Here is a 20,095-nt window from a genome sequence, read left to right as displayed (position 1 = left end):
TGGCGGGATTTTCCATGCACTGGCAGAACAGAGACGCTACCTCTGGTATGACGAGGGGTGGGGTGTGTTTATTTTTGTCAATAACAGTTTGTGCGCAATGTCTAATATTAAAGAAGCGAAGCTGGCACTAAGACCGCTCTCAACCAACTCTAAGGCCATAAGCAAACAAGAAAATGCTCACCCAGGAGCGGTGCTCCTAGTGGCTGAGGACTTTAACGCAGGCAAACTTAAATCAGTTTTACCAGATTTTTACCAGCATGTCACATGTGCAACCAGGGGGAAAAAAAACCTAGGCCACCTTTACTCCACACACAGAGATGCATACAAAGCTCTCCCCCACCCTCCATTTGGCAAATCTGACCATAATTCTATCCTCCTGATTCCTGCTTACAAGCAAAAACTAAAGCAGGATGTACCAGTGACTCGCTCAATACGGAAGTGGTCAGATGACGCAGATGCTACACTACAGGACTGTTTTGCTAGGATAGACTGGAATATGTTCCGGGATTCATCCAATGGCATTGAGGAATAGACCACCTCAGTCATCGGCTTCATAAATAAGTGCATCGATGACATCGTCCCCACAGTGACTGTACGTACATATCCCAACCAGAAGCCATGGATTACAGGCAACATCCGCATCGAGCTAAAGGCTAGAGCTACTGCTTTCAAGGAGCGGGAGACCAATCTGGATGCTTATAAGAAATCCCACTATGCCCTCAGACGAACCATCAAACAAGCAAAGCGTCAATACAGGAATAAGATTGAATCCTACTACACCGGCTCTGACGCTCGTTGGATGTGGCAGGGCTTGAAAACTATTACGGACTACAAAGGGAAACCCAGACACGAGCTGCCCAGTGACGTGAGCCTACCAGACAAGCTAAATGCCTTTTATGCTCGCTTCGAGGCAAGCAACACTGAAGCATGCACAAGAGCACCAGCTGTTCTGGATGACTGTGTGATAACGCTCTCGGTAGCCGATGTGAACAAAACCTTTAAACAGGTCAACATTCACAAAGCCGCGGGGCCAGACGGATTACCAGGACGTCTACTCAAAGCATGCGCGGACCAACTGTCAAGTGTCTTCACTGACATTTTCAACCTCTCCCTGACTGAGTCTGTAATACCCACATGTTTCAAGCAGACCACCATAGTCCCTGTGCCCAAGGAAGCGAAGGTAACCTGCCTAAATGATTACCGCCCCGTGGCAGTCAAAGGCTGGCCATGGCTCACATCATCCGCATCCTCCCGGACACCCTAGACCCACTCCAATTCGCATACCGCCCCAACATATCCACAGATGACGCAATCTCAATCGCATTTCACAGCTAAGGACTCTGGGACTAAGCACCTCCCTCTGCAACTGGATCCTGGACTTCCTGACGGGCCACCCCCAAGTGGTAAGAGTAGGCAACAACAAGTCTGCCACGCTGATCCTTAACACTGGGGCCCCTCAGGGGTGTGTACTCAGTCCCCTCCTGTATTTCCTGTTCACCCACGATTGCATGGCCAAACACGACTCCAACACCATCATTAAGTTGGCTGACGACACAACAGTGGTAGGCCTGATCACCGACAACGATGAGACAGCCTATAGGGAGGAGGTCAGAGAACTGTCAGTGTGGTGCCAGGACAACAACCACTACCTCAATGTGAGCAAGACAAAGGAGCTGATTGTGGACTACAGGAAAAGGCGGGCCAAACAGGCCCCCATTAACAACAACGGGGCTGTAGTGGAGCGGGTCGAGAGCTTCAAGTTCCTTGGTGTCCACATCACCAACAAACTATCATGGTCCAAACATACCAAGACAGTCGTGAAGAGGGCACGACAAAACCTTTTCCCCTTCAGGAGACTGAAAAGATTTGGCATGGTCCCCCAGATCCTCAAAAGGTTCTACAGCTGCACTATCGAGAGCATCCTGACCGGTTGCATCACCGCCTGGTATTGGCAACTGCTCGGCATCTGAACGTAAGGCACTACAGAGGGTAGTGCGAATGGCCCAGTACATCACTGGGGCCAAGCTTCCTGCCATCCAGGACCAATATAATAGGCGGTGTCAGAGGAAAGCCCATAAAATTGTCCGAGACTCCAGTCACCCAAGTTATAGACTGTTTTCTCTGCTACCGCACGGCAAGCGGTACCGGAGCGCCAAGTCTAGGACCAAAAGGCTCCTCAACAGCTTCTACCCGCAAGCCATTAGACTGCTAAACAATTCATAAAAATCGTCACTGGAAAATTTACATTGACACCCCCCATCCCCCCCCCCTCTTGTACACTGCTGCTACTTTCTGTTTGTTTATTATCTATGCATAGTCACTTGGCCCCCACCTACATGTATAGATTACCTCAACTAACCTGTACCCCCGCACACTGACTCAGTACCGGTGCCCCCTGTATATAACCTCATTATTCTTATTGTTACTTTTTATTATTACTTTTTATTTTAGTCTACTTGGTAAATATCTTCTTCTTCTTGAACTGCACTGTTGGTTAAGGGCTTGTAAGTAAGCATTTCATGGTAAAGTCTACACTTGTATTTGGCGCATGTGGCAAATAAAGTTTAATTTGATTTGATAACTCTTCGTGTTGTTGTTTGTTGAGTGTTTTCCAATTTTCTCAGAAGTGGTTACATTCTATGGATTCTTCAAATACATTGAGTTGATTTCTGACGTGATGTTTTTTATTTTTCTGTAGTGCGTTTCTGTGTTGTTTTAGTGACTCACCGTAGTGAAGGCGTAGGCTGAGGTTTTCTGAGGTTTTTTGAGCCTACAGAGAGATTCTCTCTCTCTCTCTCTCTCTGAATGTGCATGCCTCAGCTTCACTCTTCATCTCTCTCTCTCCCCCTCTCTCTTTCTCTCTCTCTTTCTTTCTTTCTTTCTTTCTTTCTTTCTTTCTTTCTTTCTTTCTTTCTTTCTCTCTCTCTCTCTCTCTCTCTCTCTCTTCCCCTCTCTCTTTCTCTAGCTCTTCTCTTTCTCTCTATGTGCATGCCTCAGCTTCTCTCTTTCTCTTCCCTCTCTCCCTCTCTCTCCCTCTCTTTGTGTGCCTCTATGCTTCAGTTCCTCTCTTTCTTGTCATTCCTGTCACTCACTCTGTGCATGTCCGTGCAGATACCCTCCCTGAAGATATTCATTAAGGACTCCCTGTCTTCATTAACACAATCATATTTGCGTTATTAGTTCTGTGATACATTCCACTGAGGTTAAATGTGAACGTGTTCCAACTGGCACCCTGCTCCCTATAGTGAAGGGCCCTGGTCATGATACCCTGCTCCCTATAGTGAAGGGCCCTGGTCATGGTACCCTGCTCCCTATAGTGAAGGGCCCTGGTCATGGTGCCCTGCTCCCTATAGTGAAGGGCCCTGGTCATGGTACCCTGCTCCCTATAGTGAAGGGCCCTGGTCATGGTGCCCTGCTCCCTATAGTGAAGGGCCCTGGTCATGGTACCCTGCTCCCTATAGTGAAGGGCCCTGGTCATGGTACCCTGCTCCCTATAGTGAAGGGCCCTGGTCATGGTACCCTGCTCCCTATAGTGAAGGGCCCTGGTCATGGTACCCTGCTCCCTATAGTGAAGGGCCCTGGTCATGGTGCCCTGCTCCCTATAGTGAAGGGCCCTGGTCATGGTGCCCTGCTCCCTATAGTGAAGGGCCCTGGTCATGGTGCCCTGCTCCCTATAGTGAAGGGCCCTGGTCATGGTGCCCTGCTCCCTATAGTGAAGGGCCCTGGTCATGGTACCCTGCTCCCTATAGTGAAGGGCCCTGGTCATGGTGCCCTGCTCCCTATAGTGAAGGGCCCTGGTCATGGTACCCTGCTCCCTATAGTGAAGGGCCCTGGTCATGGTACCCTGCTCCCTATAGTGAAGGGCCCTGGTCATGGTACCCTGCTCCCTATAGTGAAGGGCCCTGGTCATGGTACCCTGCTCCCTATAGTGAAGGGCCCTGGTCATGGTGCCCTGCTCCCTATAGTGAAGGGCCCTGGTCATGGTGCCCTGCTCCCTATAGTGAAGGGCCCTGGTCATGGTGCCCTGCTCCCTATAGTGAAGGGCCCTGGTCATGGTGCCCTGCTCCCTATAGTGAAGGGCCCTGGTCATGGTAAAGTAACACCATTGGGGACATAGGCTGCATTCTAACCTTTCAGCAGGCAACATAACATATTCCTCACCTTGTGTCTCAACATTTAAACTTGCATGCATACAATCTGTGAAGCAGTTACTGTGAACGTTTTCATGCATACAGTCTGTGAAGCAGTTACTGTGAACGTTTTCATGCATACAGTCTGTGAAGCAGTTACTGTGAACGTTTTCATGCATACAGTCTGTGAAGCAGTTACTGTGAACGATTTCATGCATACAATCTGTGAAGCAGTTACTGTGAACGTTTTCATGCATACAATCTGTGAAGCAGTTACTGTGAATGTTTTCATGCATACAGTCTGTGAAGCAGTTACTGTGAATGTTTTCATGCATACAGTCTGTGAAGCAGTTACTGTGAACGTTTTCATGCATACAGTCTCTGAAGCAGTTACTGTGAACGTTTTCATGCATACAATCTGTGAAGCAGTTACTGTGAACGTTTTCATGCATACAGTCTGTGAAGCAGTTACTGTGAACGTTTTCATGCATACAGTCTGTGAAGCAGTTACTGTGAACGTTTTCATGCATACAGTCTGTGAAGCAGTTACTGTGAACGATTTCATGCATACAATCTGTGAAGCAGTTACTGTGAACGTTTTCATGCATACAGTCTGTGAAGCAGTTACTGTGAACGTTTTCATGCACACAGACTGTGAAGCAGTTACTGTGAACATTTTCATGCATACAATCTGTGAAGCAGTTACTGTGAACGTTTTTATGCATATAGTATGTGAAGCAGTTACTGTGAACGTTTTCATGCATACAGTCTGTGAAGCAGTTACTGTGAATGTTTTCATGCATTGTCTCCAGTCTCTTACTAAAAAATATGCCAAAAATGTGTCAATCAATCAATGATGTTTTCTAAAGCCCAGTATGTGTTTTCCAGTTACCCAGCCAAGACCTCAAAGAGCAAGCAGAGAACTAGTCACCTGATGTACGTACCTGGTTGATGAAGATAGTGTTTTCCCTGTATCTCAACTCCTACTGCTTCTTCACTGGGCCTCAGTCTCAACTCCTACTGCTTCTTCACTGGGCCTCAGTCTCAACTCCTACTGAGTCTGCCACCACAGCAGCACATAGGATAGCTCTCTGACTGCTGTGGGATTCATTATATAAACAGAGAGCACACACCCTCTACACACACAAACACACACACACACACACACACACACAGAGGGAGAGGGAGAGGAGAGAGAGAGAGAGAGAGAGAGAGAGAGAGAGAGAGAGAGAGAGAGAGAGAGAGAGAGAGAGAGAGACTCCTTGGCTGTGCTGTGTGGGGAGTATGGTTTGGATTATTCCTGCCCTCAGGTCCACTGTGTTCTGAATGTGGGATATTCTGTTCCAACTGTGTTCATCTCTCTCTCTTTCACGCTCAGTTCTGTCCTGACTGTGTTTAGCCCACACATGTTTCTGAGCAGAGGCACCACGAAATTACCCATAGAATGACATATATCCCACGTTCCCGCCAACCCCTCCTTTACGCTACTGCTACTCTCTGTTCATCATATTTGCATAGTCACTTTAACCATATGTACATACTACCTCAATCAGCCCGACTAACCGGTGCCTGTATATAGTTTCGCTACTGTTATAGCCTCGCTACTGTATATAGCATCGCTACTGTATATAGCCTCGCTACTGTATATAGCCCCGCTACTGTATATAGCCTCGCTACTGTATATAGCCCCGCTACTGTATATAGCCTCGCTACTGTTATAGCCTCGCTACTGTATATAGCCTCGCTACTGTAATTTTTCACTGTCTTTTTACTGTTGTTTTTATTTCTTTACTTACCTATTGTTCACCTAATACCTTTTTTGCATGGTTGGTTAGAGCCTGTAAGTAAGCATTTCACTGTAAGGTCTACTACACCTGTTGTATTCGGCGCCCGTGACAAATAAACTTTAATTTGATTTGATTAAAACACTCATTTCATTGGATATCTGTGCATCGACCACTCTCACTGATATACATTGACATCAGTGTTTCTCAGATTAAATTTGTCCCATTTGGAATGTTGGTTGTAGACACCAGACTTTATTTTTATTAACCTTTATTTAGTAGAGTCCAAACTGTGAAAAAGGTGGTTGTTCAACACGAAAACAAAATTGCACACACATCGTACTACACTAATGTGCATCATACATGAATTTCTGGGTTTTAGTCAGCACAGTGTTTTCCAATTGTCAGAAATACCTGTCCAGAAATGCATATTAAAACACTAATTTATGCATACGTTACTGAATGGAATAATATATATTTACTGTAATACCTTACTGAATGGAATAATGTGTATTTACTGTAATACCTTACTGAATGGAATAATATATATTTACTGTAATACCTTACCGAATGGAATAATATATATTTACTGTAATACCTTACTGAATGGAATAATATATATTTACTGTAATACCTTACTGAATGGAATAATATGTATTTACTGTAATACCTTACTGAATGGAATAAAATGTATTTACTGTAATACCTTACCGAATGGAATAATGTGTATTTACTGAAATACCTTACTGAATGGAATAATGTGTATTTACTGTAATACCTTACCGAATGGAATAATATATATTTACTGTAATATCTTACTGAATGGAATAACATGTTTTTACTGGAAGGAAGGAAGTGCTCACACTCCTGTTGTTTTCATATTTGATCGATATAAGTTTCGTAAGGTTTAGGTTGTTAGGAGTGTACTGATATAAGTAGGACACGTGACATCCCGACAACTTTGAGGAAAAAACACATAATATCAAAGTTGTGCCTGTTATTCACACACGAATCTGCCCTCTCATTGTCTAGAATGGTCCCACCTGATATTGCCTCCTCCCGCTGCCATTTTTTAACACATTTATTTTCATTGTTAGAGCGGCCACTTTAAATTCTGGTCAATATAATGGATAGTCTGTGCTACAACCCATAGGAATCCCCACCCAGTTGACTACTTTAAAATGGCAGAAGCATGGTGGAAGCCTTCAATGGTGTTGCCCATACTAAAAAAACCTTTTGGCCACTAAAGGTCTCTGTCAATCTCTAATCTCACAACAGACGCTCCTCATTGGTTGTTTTAAAGTTATTCAACGTCGGGGTTTCCGTTTCCGGTACGGTTGCTAAGTAACACTTCCTGTGCGTTGAATGTGTAGAAAAGTAAATAACGCCGAGAATATGGTGGATTAATTGGGATTATTGGTGAATGATCGGCAATAATTTTTCGCGTGAAAATAGTCTTACCTTTGAGAACTGTAGATTTAGCGGCAAAATCATGACACTGACAACGATTAAAGACGGCGAATACACCGCCACTGTCTACAAAATGGTGAGAAGTTGGTCGCTTGCATAGCTAACGTTACATACCATGGATACTAACGCTAGCCATGATAGCTAGCTAGCTGATAATGAAACTGGTTATTTTAACTTGTGGAATTTTATCAAGTTATCATGTTGATTATATAGCGAATTCAAGCTAGCTAACGTCACAATAAGCTAACTTTGATTAAGCTAGACTGACAGACTCTTCAATTTCAAGGCTCAGGCTATAGCCTAACGCTAGCTAACGATCTAAGTGTGACAACACAGCTAGCTAGATAGGTAATGTAATATTTTATAAATATCTGCTAACTCTATTCTCCTCCTATAGATCAAAGATGGGCGGTATGGAGAGGCTATCCACATCCTCAGCAATGAACTGCAGAAACAGATGAAGGTAGTGGTGTGTGTGTGTGTGTGTGTGTGTGTGTGTGTGTGTGTGTGTGTGTGTGTGTGCACCCAGATCTGTTGTCTCCTTCTATAGCCTGGTCCCAGATTTGTTGTCTCCTTCTATAGCCTGGTCCCAGATCTGTCGTCTCCTTCTATAGCCTGCTCCCAGATCTGTTGTCTCCTTCTATAGCCTGCTCCCAGATTAGTTTGTGCTCTTGCCAACTCCATTGCTGTCACAGGCAAGCCAATGTTTAGCTTGCCGATGAGTGACAAGGGCTTGTCATGATAGCACAAACAGACTGTCCCTCAGACTATTTCATTGGACAATACATCTAGGGCTCGATTCAGTCCGTATCGGTGAAGTTCAGCGCTATAGCGTTCTAGAAATTTTAATGGTAATTTTCAATTACCTTTTGCCAATATATGCAGCGTTTACCATGAATGCAGTCTCATGGAATGCGGGAACATTACGTTTAAATGTCAATCGCCATATAGTGCTGAACTTGGGCGATATGGATTGAATGGAGTCCGTAATCTTCTTATTCTTCTCCTCCTCTACCTTCTCCTCCTCCTCCCAGTCGCGGGCAGCCCTGTCTCTGCTAGGCTACTGCTACTACCACATGCAGGACTTCACCAACGCAGCAGAGTGCTATGAGCAGCTGACCCAGCTACACCCCGAGGTGGAGGAGTACAAGCTGTATTACGCCCAGTCTCTGTACGGGGCCTGTGCCTACCCCGAGGCCATGAAGGCTACCTTTCTATTGGACAACCCTACCAGCCACACCAAGGTACGCTACATGAAGTTATAATACCAAGGTAGAGGTAGAATCAGTGCTTCATTTGAGCCGGATCCTGCCACAACAGGACCCGGAACCTCTCAGTTTTGGACTGTTTTGTTCTGGAACCCATTTATCAGGATCCGGAACCTCTCAGTTTTGGACTGTTTTGTTCCGGAACCTATTTACCAGGATCCGTTACCTCTCCTGCTCCACCAGGTAGAGTTATAATGTTTACTACCAGACCCACCAGGTAGAGTTATAATGTTTACTACCAGACCCACCAGGTACAGTTATAATGTTTACTACCAGACCCACCAGGTAGAGTTATAATGTTTACTACCAGCCCCACCAGGTAGAGTTATAATGTTTACTACCAGACCCACCAGGTAGAGTTATAATGTTTACTACCAGACCCACCAGGTAGAGTTATAATGTTTACTACCAGACCCACCAGGTAGAGTTATAATGTTTACTACCAGCACCACCAGGTAGAGTTAGAATGTTTACTACCAGACCCACCAGGTAGAGTTATAATGTTTACTACCAGACCCACCAGGTAGAGTTATAATGTTTACTACCAGACCCACCAGGTAGAGTTATAATGTTTACTACCAGCACCACCAGGTAGAGTTATAATGTTTACTACCAGACCCACCAGGTAGAGTTATAATGTTTACTACCAGACCCACCAGGTAGAGTTATAATGTTTACTACCAGACCCACCAGGTAGAGTTATAATGTTTACTACCAGCACCACCAGGTAGAGTTATAATGTTTACTACCAGACCCACCAGGTAGAGTTATAATGTTTACTACCAGACCCACCAGGTAGAGTTATCCTACCACACTGAGATATAATTCTATTCTTCACACGTATTCTCTTAGTTCCGACCCATGTTCTGTCCATCTCTCACACAGATGATCAAACTGCAGGCATCCATCAAATATGGAGAAGAGGAGTACTCTGGAGCGAAGGTTAGTAGTGACTAGTATTGGACATATACTGGACTTGGCCATAACTAGAACCGTAATTAGCACCAGAACTAGAGCCATGACAAGAACTAGAACCATGACTAGAACCAGACCTAGAACCATGACTAGAACCATGACTAGAACCAGACCTAGAACCATGACTAGAACCAGAACTAGAACTATGACTAGACCCAGAACTAGAACTATGACTAGAACCAGAACTAGAACATGACTAGAACCAGAACTAGAACTATGACTAGAACCATGACTAGAACCAGAACTAGAACCATGACTAGAACATCAATAGAACCATGACGAGAACCAGAACTAGAACCAGAACTAAAGCAGAACCATAACTAGAACTAGAGGAGAACTTAATATAACCTGGTAGTTACTGTATGTCATGAGGTCAGGAGAACTTAATATAACCACTTATAACTGCTTTGTTAGTGTTTTTGATCCATTTAGAAACCCTTGTAACCCCTTAAAACTCATTTTCTCAATGAATACGCCCTTATGACGCCCTATAACCCTTTATGCCCTCTTATAAACCCTTTATGAACCCTCTCCCTGTCAGACACTGGTAGAGCAGCTTCCCCAGGACGACCCAGACTATGACGTGGACATGGGCTGTCTACTCTACAAGGAGGGGGAGTACGAGGAGGCCTGCAAGAAGTTCATGTCTGCCCTGCAGGTGCTGGGCTACCAACCAGGTAACTGCACGCACATACTCACACACACACACAAAGGAAAACTTCGAACCTTTTGGCTGTCCTAAAAGTCTCTTGCATTTGCTGAATCTCTCTCCCTCCCCCCCTAATTCCCTCCTCCTCTCCCTCCCTCCCTCTCTCTCCTCTCCCCTCCCTCTCCCCCCACCCTATCTCCCTCTCCCTCCTCTCCCTCCCCCTAATTCCCTCCTCCTCTCCCTCCCTCCCTCCCTCTCTCTCCTCTCTCCCCTCCCTCTCCCCCCACCCTATCTCCCTCTCCCACCCCACTAATTCCCTCCTCTCCCTGCCTCTCTCTCCTCCCTTCTGTCTCAGAACTGTCCTACAACATAGGTCTATGCTACTATAGTATGAAACAGTATGGTCAGGCCCTCAAGTTCATCGGAGAGATCATCGAGAGAGGGATCAGGGAACATCCAGGTAAAACTGTGCTTTAAAATGACAGCACACCTGTTTAGTTAGATACCTGATCATTCTGTTGGGGTTTTCCCTTAGTGACCCTCCTTCTCATCCATGTTTTCCCCTGACCATCCTGTGTCTCTCTGTGCTGTGTGTGTGTGTGTGTGTGTGTGTGTGTGTGTGTGTGTGTGTGTGTGTGTGTGTGTGTGTGTGTGTGTGTGTGTGTGTGTGTGTGTGTGTGTGTGTGTGTGTGTGTGTGTGTGTGTGTGTGTGTGTGTTCTCGTCATCCAGAGCTGAGCGTTGGCATGACGACAGAGGGCATTGACGTGAGGAGTGTTGGAAACACCCTGATCCTACATGAGACCGCCCTCATAGAAGGCTTCAACCTCAAGGCTGCTATAGAATACCAGCTCAAAAACTGTGAGTACATTCAGAGCCTTGTGGTTAGAGTATCCGCCCTGAGATTGGAGGGTTGGGAGTTCAAGCCCCGGCCGAGTCATAACAAAAACTGTAAAAATGGGACCTGATGCGTCTCTGCTTGACTCTCAGCATTAAGGAGATAGATTGGTGTCTAAAGCCCTGTGATAGACTAGTATTCTGTCCAGGGGGTATACTGTGATAGACTAGTATTCTGTCCAGGGGGGGTACTGTGATAGACTAGTATTCTGTCCAGGGGGGGTGTACTGTGATAGACTAGTATTCTGTCCAGGGGGGGTACTGTGATAGACTAGTATTCTGTCCAGGGGGGGTACTGTGATAGACTAGTATTCTGTCCAGGGGGGGTACTGTGATAGACTAGTATTCTGTCCGGGGGGTACTGTGATAGACTAGTATTCTGTCCGGGGGGTGGTACTGTGATAGACTAGTATTCTGTCCAGGGGGGGTACTGTGATAGACTAGTATTCTGTCCAGGGGGAGTACTGTGATAGACTAGTATTCTGTCCAGGGGGGGTACTGTGATAGACTAGTATTCTGTCCAGGGGGGGGTACTGTGATAGACTAGTATTCTGTCTAGGGGGTGTACTGTGATAGACTAGTATTCTGTCCAGGGGGTGTACTGTGATAGACTAGTATTCTGTCCAGGGGGTGTACTGTGATAGACTAGTATTCTGTCCAGGGGGTGTACTGTGATAGACTAGTATTCTGTCCAGGGGGGGTACTGTGATAGACTAGTATTCTGTCCAGGGGGGGTACTGTGATAGACTAGTATTCTGTCCAGGGGGAGTACTGTGATAGACTAGTATTCTGTCCAGGGGGGGTACTGTGATAGACTAGTATTCTGTCCAGGGGGGGTACTGTGATAGACTAGTATTCTGTCCAGGGGGTGTACTGTGATAGACTAGTATTCTGTCCAGGGGGTGTACTGTGATAGACTAGCATTCTGTCCAGGGGGTGTACTGTGATAGACTAGTATTCTGTCCAGGGGGTGTACTGTGATAGACTAGTATTCTGTCTAGGGGGGTGTACTGTGATAGACTAGTATTCTGTCCAGGGGGTGTACTGTGATAGACTAGTATTCTGTCCAGGGGGGGTACTGTGATAGACTAGTATTCTGTCCAGGGGGTGTACTGTGATAGACTAGTATTCTGTCCAGGGGGGGTACTGTGATAGACTAGTATTCTGTCCAGGGGGGGGTACTGTGATAGACTAGTATTCTGTCCAGGCGGAGTACTGTGATAGACTAGTATTCTGTCCAGGGGGGTACTGTGATAGACTAGTATTCTGTCCAGGGGGAGTACTGTGATAGACTAGTATTCTGTCCAGGGGGGGTACTGTGATAGACTAGTATTCTGTCCAGGGGGGGGTACTGTGATAGACTAGTATTCTGTCCAGGGGAGGTACTGTGATAGACTAGTATTCTGTCCAGGGGAGGTACTGTGATAGACTAGTATTCTGTCCAGGGGGGGTACTGTGATAGACTAGCATTCTGTCCAGGGGGTGTACTGTGATAGACTAGTATTCTGTCCAGGGGGTGTACTGTGATAGACTAGTATTCTGTCTAGGGGGGTGTACTGTGATAGACTAGTATTCTGTCCAGGGGGTGTACTGTGATAGACTAGTATTCTGTCCAGGGGGTGTACTGTGATAGACTAGTATTCTGTCCAGGGGGGTGTACTGTGATAGACTAGTATTCTGTCCAGGGGGGGGTACTGTGATAGACTAGTATTCTGTCCAGGGGGGGTACTGTGATAGACTAGTATTCTGTCCAGGGGGAGTACTGTGATAGACTAGTATTCTGTCCAGGGGGGTACTGTGATAGACTAGTATTCTGTCCAGGGGGAGTACTGTGATAGACTAGTATTCTGTCCAGGGGGGGTACTGCGATAGACTAGTATTCTGTCCAGGGGGGGTACTGTGATAGACTAGTATTCTGTCCAGGGGAGGTACTGTGATAGACTAGTATTCTGTCCAGGGGAGGTACTGTGATAGACTAGTATTCTGTCCAGGGGGGTACTGTGATAGACTAGTATTCTGTCCAGGGGGGGTACTGTGATAGACTAGTATTCTGTCCAGGGGGGGTACTGTGATAGACTAGTATTCTGTCCAGGGGGGGTACTGTGATAGACTAGTATTCTGTCCAGGGGGGGTACTGTGATAGACTAGTATTCTGTCCAGGGGGGTACTGTGATAGACTAGTATTCTGTCCAGGGGAGGTACTGTGATAGACTAGTATTCTGTCCAGGGGGGGTACTGTGATAGACTAGTATTCTGTCCAGGGGGGGTACTGTGATAGACTAGTATTCTGTCCAGGGGGGGTACTGTGACAGACTAGTATTCTGTCCGGGGGGTACTGTGATAGACTAGTATTCTGTCCAGAGGGTGTACTGTGATAGACTAGCATTCTGTCCAGGGGGTGTACTGTGATAGACTAGTATTCTGTCCAGAGGGTGTACTGTGATGGACTAGCATTCTGTCCAGGGGGTGTACTGTGATAGACTAGTATTCTGTCCAGGGGGTGTACTGTGATAGACTAGTATTCTGTCCAGGGGGTGTACTGTGATAGACTAGTATTCTGTCCAGGGGGTGTACTGTGATAGACTAGCATTCTGTCCAGGGGGTGTACTGTGATAGACTAGTATTCTGTCCAGGGGGTGTACTGTGATGGACTAGTATTCTGTCCAGGGGGTGTACTGTGATGGACTAGTATTCTGTCCAGGGGGGGTACTGTGATAGACTAGTATTCTGTCCAGGGGGATTACTGTGATAGACTAGTGTTCTGTCCAGGGGGGGGTACTGTGATAGACTAGTATTCTGTCCAGGGGGGGTACTGTGATAGACTAGTATTCTGTCCAGGGGGGGGTACTGTGATAGACTAGTATTCTGTCCAGGGGGAGTACTGTGATAGACTAGTATTCTGTCCAGGGGGGGTACTGTGATAGACTAGTATTCTGTCCAGGGGGAGTACTGTGATAGACTAGTATTCTGTCCAGGGGGGGTACTGTGATAGACTAGTATTCTGTCCAGGGGGGTACTGTGATAGACTAGTATTCTGTCCAGGGGAGGTACTGTGATAGACTAGTATTCTGTCCAGGGGAGGTACTGTGATAGACTAGTATTCTGTCCAGGGGGGGTACTGTGATAGACTAGTATTCTGTCCAGGGGGATTACTGTGATAGACTAGTGTTCTGTCCAGGGGGGGTACTGTGATAGACTAGTATTCTGTCCAGGGGGGTACTGTGATAGACTAGTATTCTGTCCAGGGGGGGTACTGTGATAGACTAGTATTCTGTCCAGGGGGATTACTGTGATAGACTAGTGTTCTGTCCAGGGGGGTACTGTGATAGACTAGTATTCTGTCCAGGGGGGGTACTGTGATAGACTAGTATTCTGTCCAGGGGGGGTACTGTGATAGACTAGTATTCTGTCCAGGGGGAGTACTGTGATAGACTAGTATTCTGTCCAGGGGGGGTACTGTGATAGACTAGTATTCTCTGTCCAGGGGGAGTACTGTGATAGACTAGTATTCTGTCCAGGGGGGGTACTGTGATAGACTAGTATTCTGTCCAGGGGGGGTACTGTGATAGACTAGTATTCTGTCCAGGGGAGGTACTGTGATAGACTAGTATTCTGTCCAGGGGAGGTACTGTGATAGACTAGTATTCTGTCCAGGGGGGGTACTGTGATAGACTAGTATTCTGTCCAGGGGGGGGTACTGTGATAGACTAGTATTCTGTCCAGGGGGTGTACTGTGATAGACTAGTATTCTGTCCAGGGGGGTACTGTGATAGACTGGTATTCTGTCCAGGGGGGGTACTGTGATAGACTAGTATTCTGTCCAGGGGGGGTACTGTGATAGACTAGTATTCTGTCCAGGGGGGGTACTGTGATAGACTAGTATTCTGTCCAGGGGGGGTACTATGATAGACTAGTATTCTGTCTAGGGGGTGTACTGTGATAGACTAGTATTCTGTCCAGGGGGTGTACTGTGATAGACTAGTATTCTGTCCAGGGGGGGTACTGTGATAGACTAGTATTCTGTCCAGGGGGGGTACTGTGATAGACTAGTATTCTGTCCAGGGGGGGTACTGTGATAGACTAGTATTCTGTCCAGGGGGAGTACTGTGATAGACTAGTATTCTGTCCAGGGGGGGTACTGTGATAGACTAGTATTCTGTCCAGGGGGAGTACTGTGATAGACTAGTATTCTGTCCAGGGGGGGTACTGTGATAGACTAGTATTCTGTCTAGGGGGGGTACTGTGATAGACTAGTATTCTGTCCAGGGGAGGTACTGTGATAGACTAGTATTCTGTCCAGGGGAGGTACTGTGATAGACTAGTATTCTGTCCAGGGGGGGTACTGTGATAGACTAGTATTCTGTCCAGGGGGGGTACTGTGATAGACTAGTATTCTGTCCAGGGGAGGTACTGTGATAGACTAGTATTCTGTCCAGGGGGTGTACTGTGATAGACTAGTATTCTGTCCAGGGGGGGTACTGTGATAGACTGGTATTCTGTCCAGGGGGGGTACTGTGATAGACTAGTATTCTGTCCAGGGGGGGGTACTGTGATAGACTAGTATTCTGTCCAGGGGGGGTACTGTGATAGACTAGTATTCTGTCCAGGGGGGGTACTGTGATAGACTAGTATTCTGTCCAGGGGGGGTACTGTGATAGACTAGTATTCTGTCCAGGGGGGGTACTGTGATAGACTAGTATTCTGTCCAGGGGGGGTACTGTGATAGACTAGTATTCTGTCCAGGGGGGGTACTGTGATAGACTAGTATTCTGTCCAGGGGGAGTACTGTGATAGACTAGTATTCTGTCCAGGGGGGGTACTGTGATAGACTAGTATTCTGTCCAGGGGGGAGTACTGTGATAGACTAGTATTCTGTCCAGGGGGGGTACTGTGATAGACTAGTATTCTGTCCGGGGGTACTGTGATAGACTAGTATTCTGTCCAGGGGGTGTACTGTGATAGACTAGTATTCTGTCTAGGGGGTGTACTGTGATAGACTAGTATTCTGTCCAGGGGGTGTACTGTGATAGACTAGTATTCTGTCCAGGGGGTATACTGTGATAGACTAGTATTCTGTCCAGGGGGGGTACTGTGATAGACTAGTATTCTGTCCAGGGGGTATACTGTGATAGACTAGTATTCTGTCCAGGGGGGGTACTGTGATAGACTAGTATTCTGTCCAGGGGGTGTACTGTGATAGACTAGTATTCTGTCCAGGGGGTGTACTGTGATAGACTAGTATTCTGTCCAGGGGGTGTACTGTGATAGACTAGCATTCTGTCAGTTCTCATAGTATACCAGGCTGGCGGCAGGTAGCAGTAACTGAAAGGTTGCTGGATCGAATCCCCGAGCTGACAAGATAAAAATCTGTCGTTCTGCCCCTGAACAAGGCAGTTAACCCGCTGTTCCCCGTGCCCCAAACACTGTTCCCCGGGCCCCTTTCCCTGAACAACTGTCAGTACTCATAGTATACCAGGATGCCACTAGCCTGGGTATCAGAACTGTTTGTGCTATTATTCCACATGGTATACAAAGCTGCCATTGAGTACCATTATTTTACCAGAAAGGTACCAAAGTTTTGCAAGTTGCAACTCTAGGTCTAACCTCCTGTCTGTCTGTCTGTCTGTCTGTCTGTCTGTCTGTCTGTCTGTCTGTCTGTCTGTCTGTCTGTCTGTCTGTCTGTCTGTCTGTCTCCAGGTGATGCTGCTCAGGAGGCCCTGACTGACATGCCGCCCAGATCAGAGGAGGTACTGTGTGTGCGTGTGTGTACTTGTGTGTGTACATATGTCAGCCCTACCACACATGTAGGTTGGAGACAGTGGTGCTGTAAGGTACATCTCTATCTGTGGCTCAGTGGGTGCTGCCCTCTAGTGACCATCTATATCAACACTCACACACTGATGGGGATCATGAGAACAGCAGCACTCTGTCAGACAGAAAGCTGTTGTATAGTGTCTACTGTGTGTGGAGACATTCTCCTTCTAACCAATGGACAATGAAATATCCTTTTATTTTTTATTTGATCCTGTATTTAACTAGGCAACTTAGTTAAGAACAAATTGTTATTTACACATGTCTATTGTCTTGTAGGAGCTGGACCCAGTGACGCTCCACAACCAGGCCCTGATGAACATGGATAAAAAACCATCGGAGGGTTTTGAGAAACTGGCCTTCCTCCTGCAGCAGATCCCCTTCCCCCCGGTCACCTTCGGAAACCTGTTGCTACTATACTGCAAATATGAGGTAGGGTATTCTACTGTACTATAGTATATTATACTATTATACAGTACTCTACTATATTATACTCTACTCTACTGCACTCTACTATATTATACTATTATACTGTACTTTACTATATTATACTATACTGTACTCTACCATATTATACATTTATACTGTACTCCACTATATTATACTATACTCTACTGTACTATACTGTATTATAATCGACTATACTCTACTGCACTAATATAGTAGACTATATTATGCTAGTATACTGTACACCACTATATTGTACTATACTCTACTTCGCTCTACTATATTATACTATTATACAGTACTCTACTATATCATACTCTACTGTACTCTACTATATTATACTATTATACTGTCCTCTACTATGCTGTTCTATACTATACTATACTATACTATTATGCTGTACTCTACTGTATTATACTCTACTATACTCTACTGTACTCTACTATATTATACTATTATACTGTACTCTGCTATATTATACAGTACTCTACCATATTATACTAGTATACTGTACTCTGCTATTATACTGTACTCTACTGTACTCTACTATTATACTGTGCTCTACTATTATACTGTACTATTATACTGTACTCTACTATTATACTGTACTCTACTATTATACTGTACTCTGCTGTACTCTACTATTATACTGTACTCTACTATTATACTGTACTCTACTATTATACTGTACTCTACTGTACTCTACATTTTGTACATTTTACATTTTAGTCATTTAGCAGACGCTCTTATCCAGAGCGACTTACAGTAATGAGTGCATACATTTCATGCATTTTTTTTTGTACTGGCCCCCCGTGGGAATCGAACCCACAACCCTGGCGTTGCAAACACCATGCTGGCGTTGCAAACACCATGCTCTACCAACTGAGCCACTCTACTCTACTATTATACTGTACTCTACTATTATACTGTACCACACATGTAGGTTATACTGTACCACACATGTACTTCCTACTCTACTATTATACTGTACCACACATGTAGGTTATACTGTACCACACATGTACTTCCTACTCTATTATACTGTACTCTACTATTATACTGTACTCTACTGTACTCTACTATTATACTGTACTCTACTATTATACTGTACTCTACTGTACTCTACTATTATACTGTACTCTACTGTTATACTGTACTCTACTATTATACTGTACTCTACTGTTATACTGTACTCTACTATTATACTGTACTCTACTGTACTCTACTATTATACTGTACTCTACTGTACTCTGCTATTATACTGTACTCTACTGTACTCTACTATTATACTGTACTCTACTATTATACTGTACTCTACTATCATACTGTACTCTACTATTATACTGTACTCTACTATTATACTGTACTCTACTATCATACTGTACTCTACTATTATACTGTACTCTACTGTTATACTGTACTCTACTATTATACTGTACCACACATGTAGGTTATACTGTACCACACATGTACTTCCTACTCTACTATTATACTGTACTCTACTATTATACTGTACTCTACTGTTATACTGTACTCTACTGTTATACTGTACTCTACTATTATACTGTACTCTACTCTACTATTATACTGTACTCTACTATTATACTCTACTATCATACTGTACTCTACTATTATACTGTACTCTACTATTATACTGTACTGTGCTGTGCTCTGCTATTATACTGTACTCTGCTGTACTCTACTATTATACTGTACTCTACTGTACTCTACTATTATACTGTACTCTACTATTATACTGTACTCTACTATTATACTGTACTCTACTGTACTCTACTATTATACTGTACTGTACTCTACTGTTATACTGTACTCTACTATTATACTGTACTCTACTATTATACTGTACTATTATACTGTACTCTACTATTATACTGTACTGTGCTGTGCTCTGCTATTATACTGTACTCTACTGTACTCTACTATTATACTGTACTCTACTATTATACTGTACTCTGCTGTGCTCTACTATTATACTGTACTCTACTGTACTCTACTATTATACTGTACTCTACTGTACTCTACTATTATACTGTACTCTACTGTACTCTACTATTATACTGTACTCTACTGTACTCTACTATTATACTGTACTCTACTATTATACTGTACTCTACTATTATACTGTACTCTACTGTACTCTACTATTATACTGTACTGTACTCTACTATTATACTGTACTCTACTGTTATACTGTACTCTACTATTATACTGTACTCTACTGTACTCTACTGTTATACTGTACTCTACTATTATACTGTACTCTACTCTACAATTATACTGTACTCTACTATTATACTCTACTCTACTATTATACTCTACTCTACTATTATACTGTACTCTACTATTATACTCTACTCTACTATTATACTGTACTCTACTATTATACTGTACTCTACTGTTATACTGTACTCTACTGTACTCTATTGTTATACTGTACTCTACTATTATACTGTACTCTACTCTACAATTATACTGTACTCTACTATTATACTGTACTCTACTATTATACTGTACTCTACTGTTATACTCTACTCTACTGTTATACTCTACTCTACTATTATACTGTACTCTACTGTTATACTCTACTCTACTATTATACTCTACTCTACTATTATACTGTACTCTACTGTTATACTCTACTCTAC

The 20,095-nt window shown here is 44.5% G+C and overlaps 1 protein-coding gene across 2 annotated transcripts in view; it reads left to right on the top strand.

Annotated features, from left to right (window-relative positions):
- Nucleotides 1-7,238: 7,238 nt before the first annotated feature.
- Nucleotides 7,239-20,095, top strand: part of ift70 (intraflagellar transport 70) — a 62,457-nt gene continuing 49,600 nt past the window's right edge. The window contains exons 1-9 of one of the 2 annotated variants that reach the window (XM_045719666.1): nt 7,239-7,460; nt 7,782-7,847; nt 8,419-8,628; nt 9,538-9,594; nt 10,169-10,304; nt 10,632-10,736; nt 11,007-11,135; nt 16,869-16,918; nt 17,262-17,414. In XM_045719666.1, coding sequence (XP_045575622.1) covers nt 7,338-7,460; nt 7,782-7,847; nt 8,419-8,628; nt 9,538-9,594; nt 10,169-10,304; nt 10,632-10,736; nt 11,007-11,135; nt 16,869-16,918; nt 17,262-17,414 — 1,029 coding nt within the window. In that variant the 5' untranslated portion in view covers nt 7,239-7,337. The remainder of the gene's footprint in view (nt 7,461-7,781; nt 7,848-8,418; nt 8,629-9,537; nt 9,595-10,168; nt 10,305-10,631; nt 10,737-11,006; nt 11,136-16,868; nt 16,919-17,261; nt 17,415-20,095) is intronic. The other variant, XM_045719667.1, reaches the window with a different exon arrangement.

This window comes from Salmo salar, chromosome ssa06 (genome assembly GCF_905237065.1).
Source record: "Salmo salar chromosome ssa06, Ssal_v3.1, whole genome shotgun sequence".
Taxonomy (NCBI): Eukaryota; Metazoa; Chordata; class Actinopteri; order Salmoniformes; family Salmonidae; genus Salmo; species Salmo salar.
The sequence above is the reverse complement of the archived record's forward strand: the minus strand, read 5'-3'. Positions and strand labels throughout refer to the sequence as shown.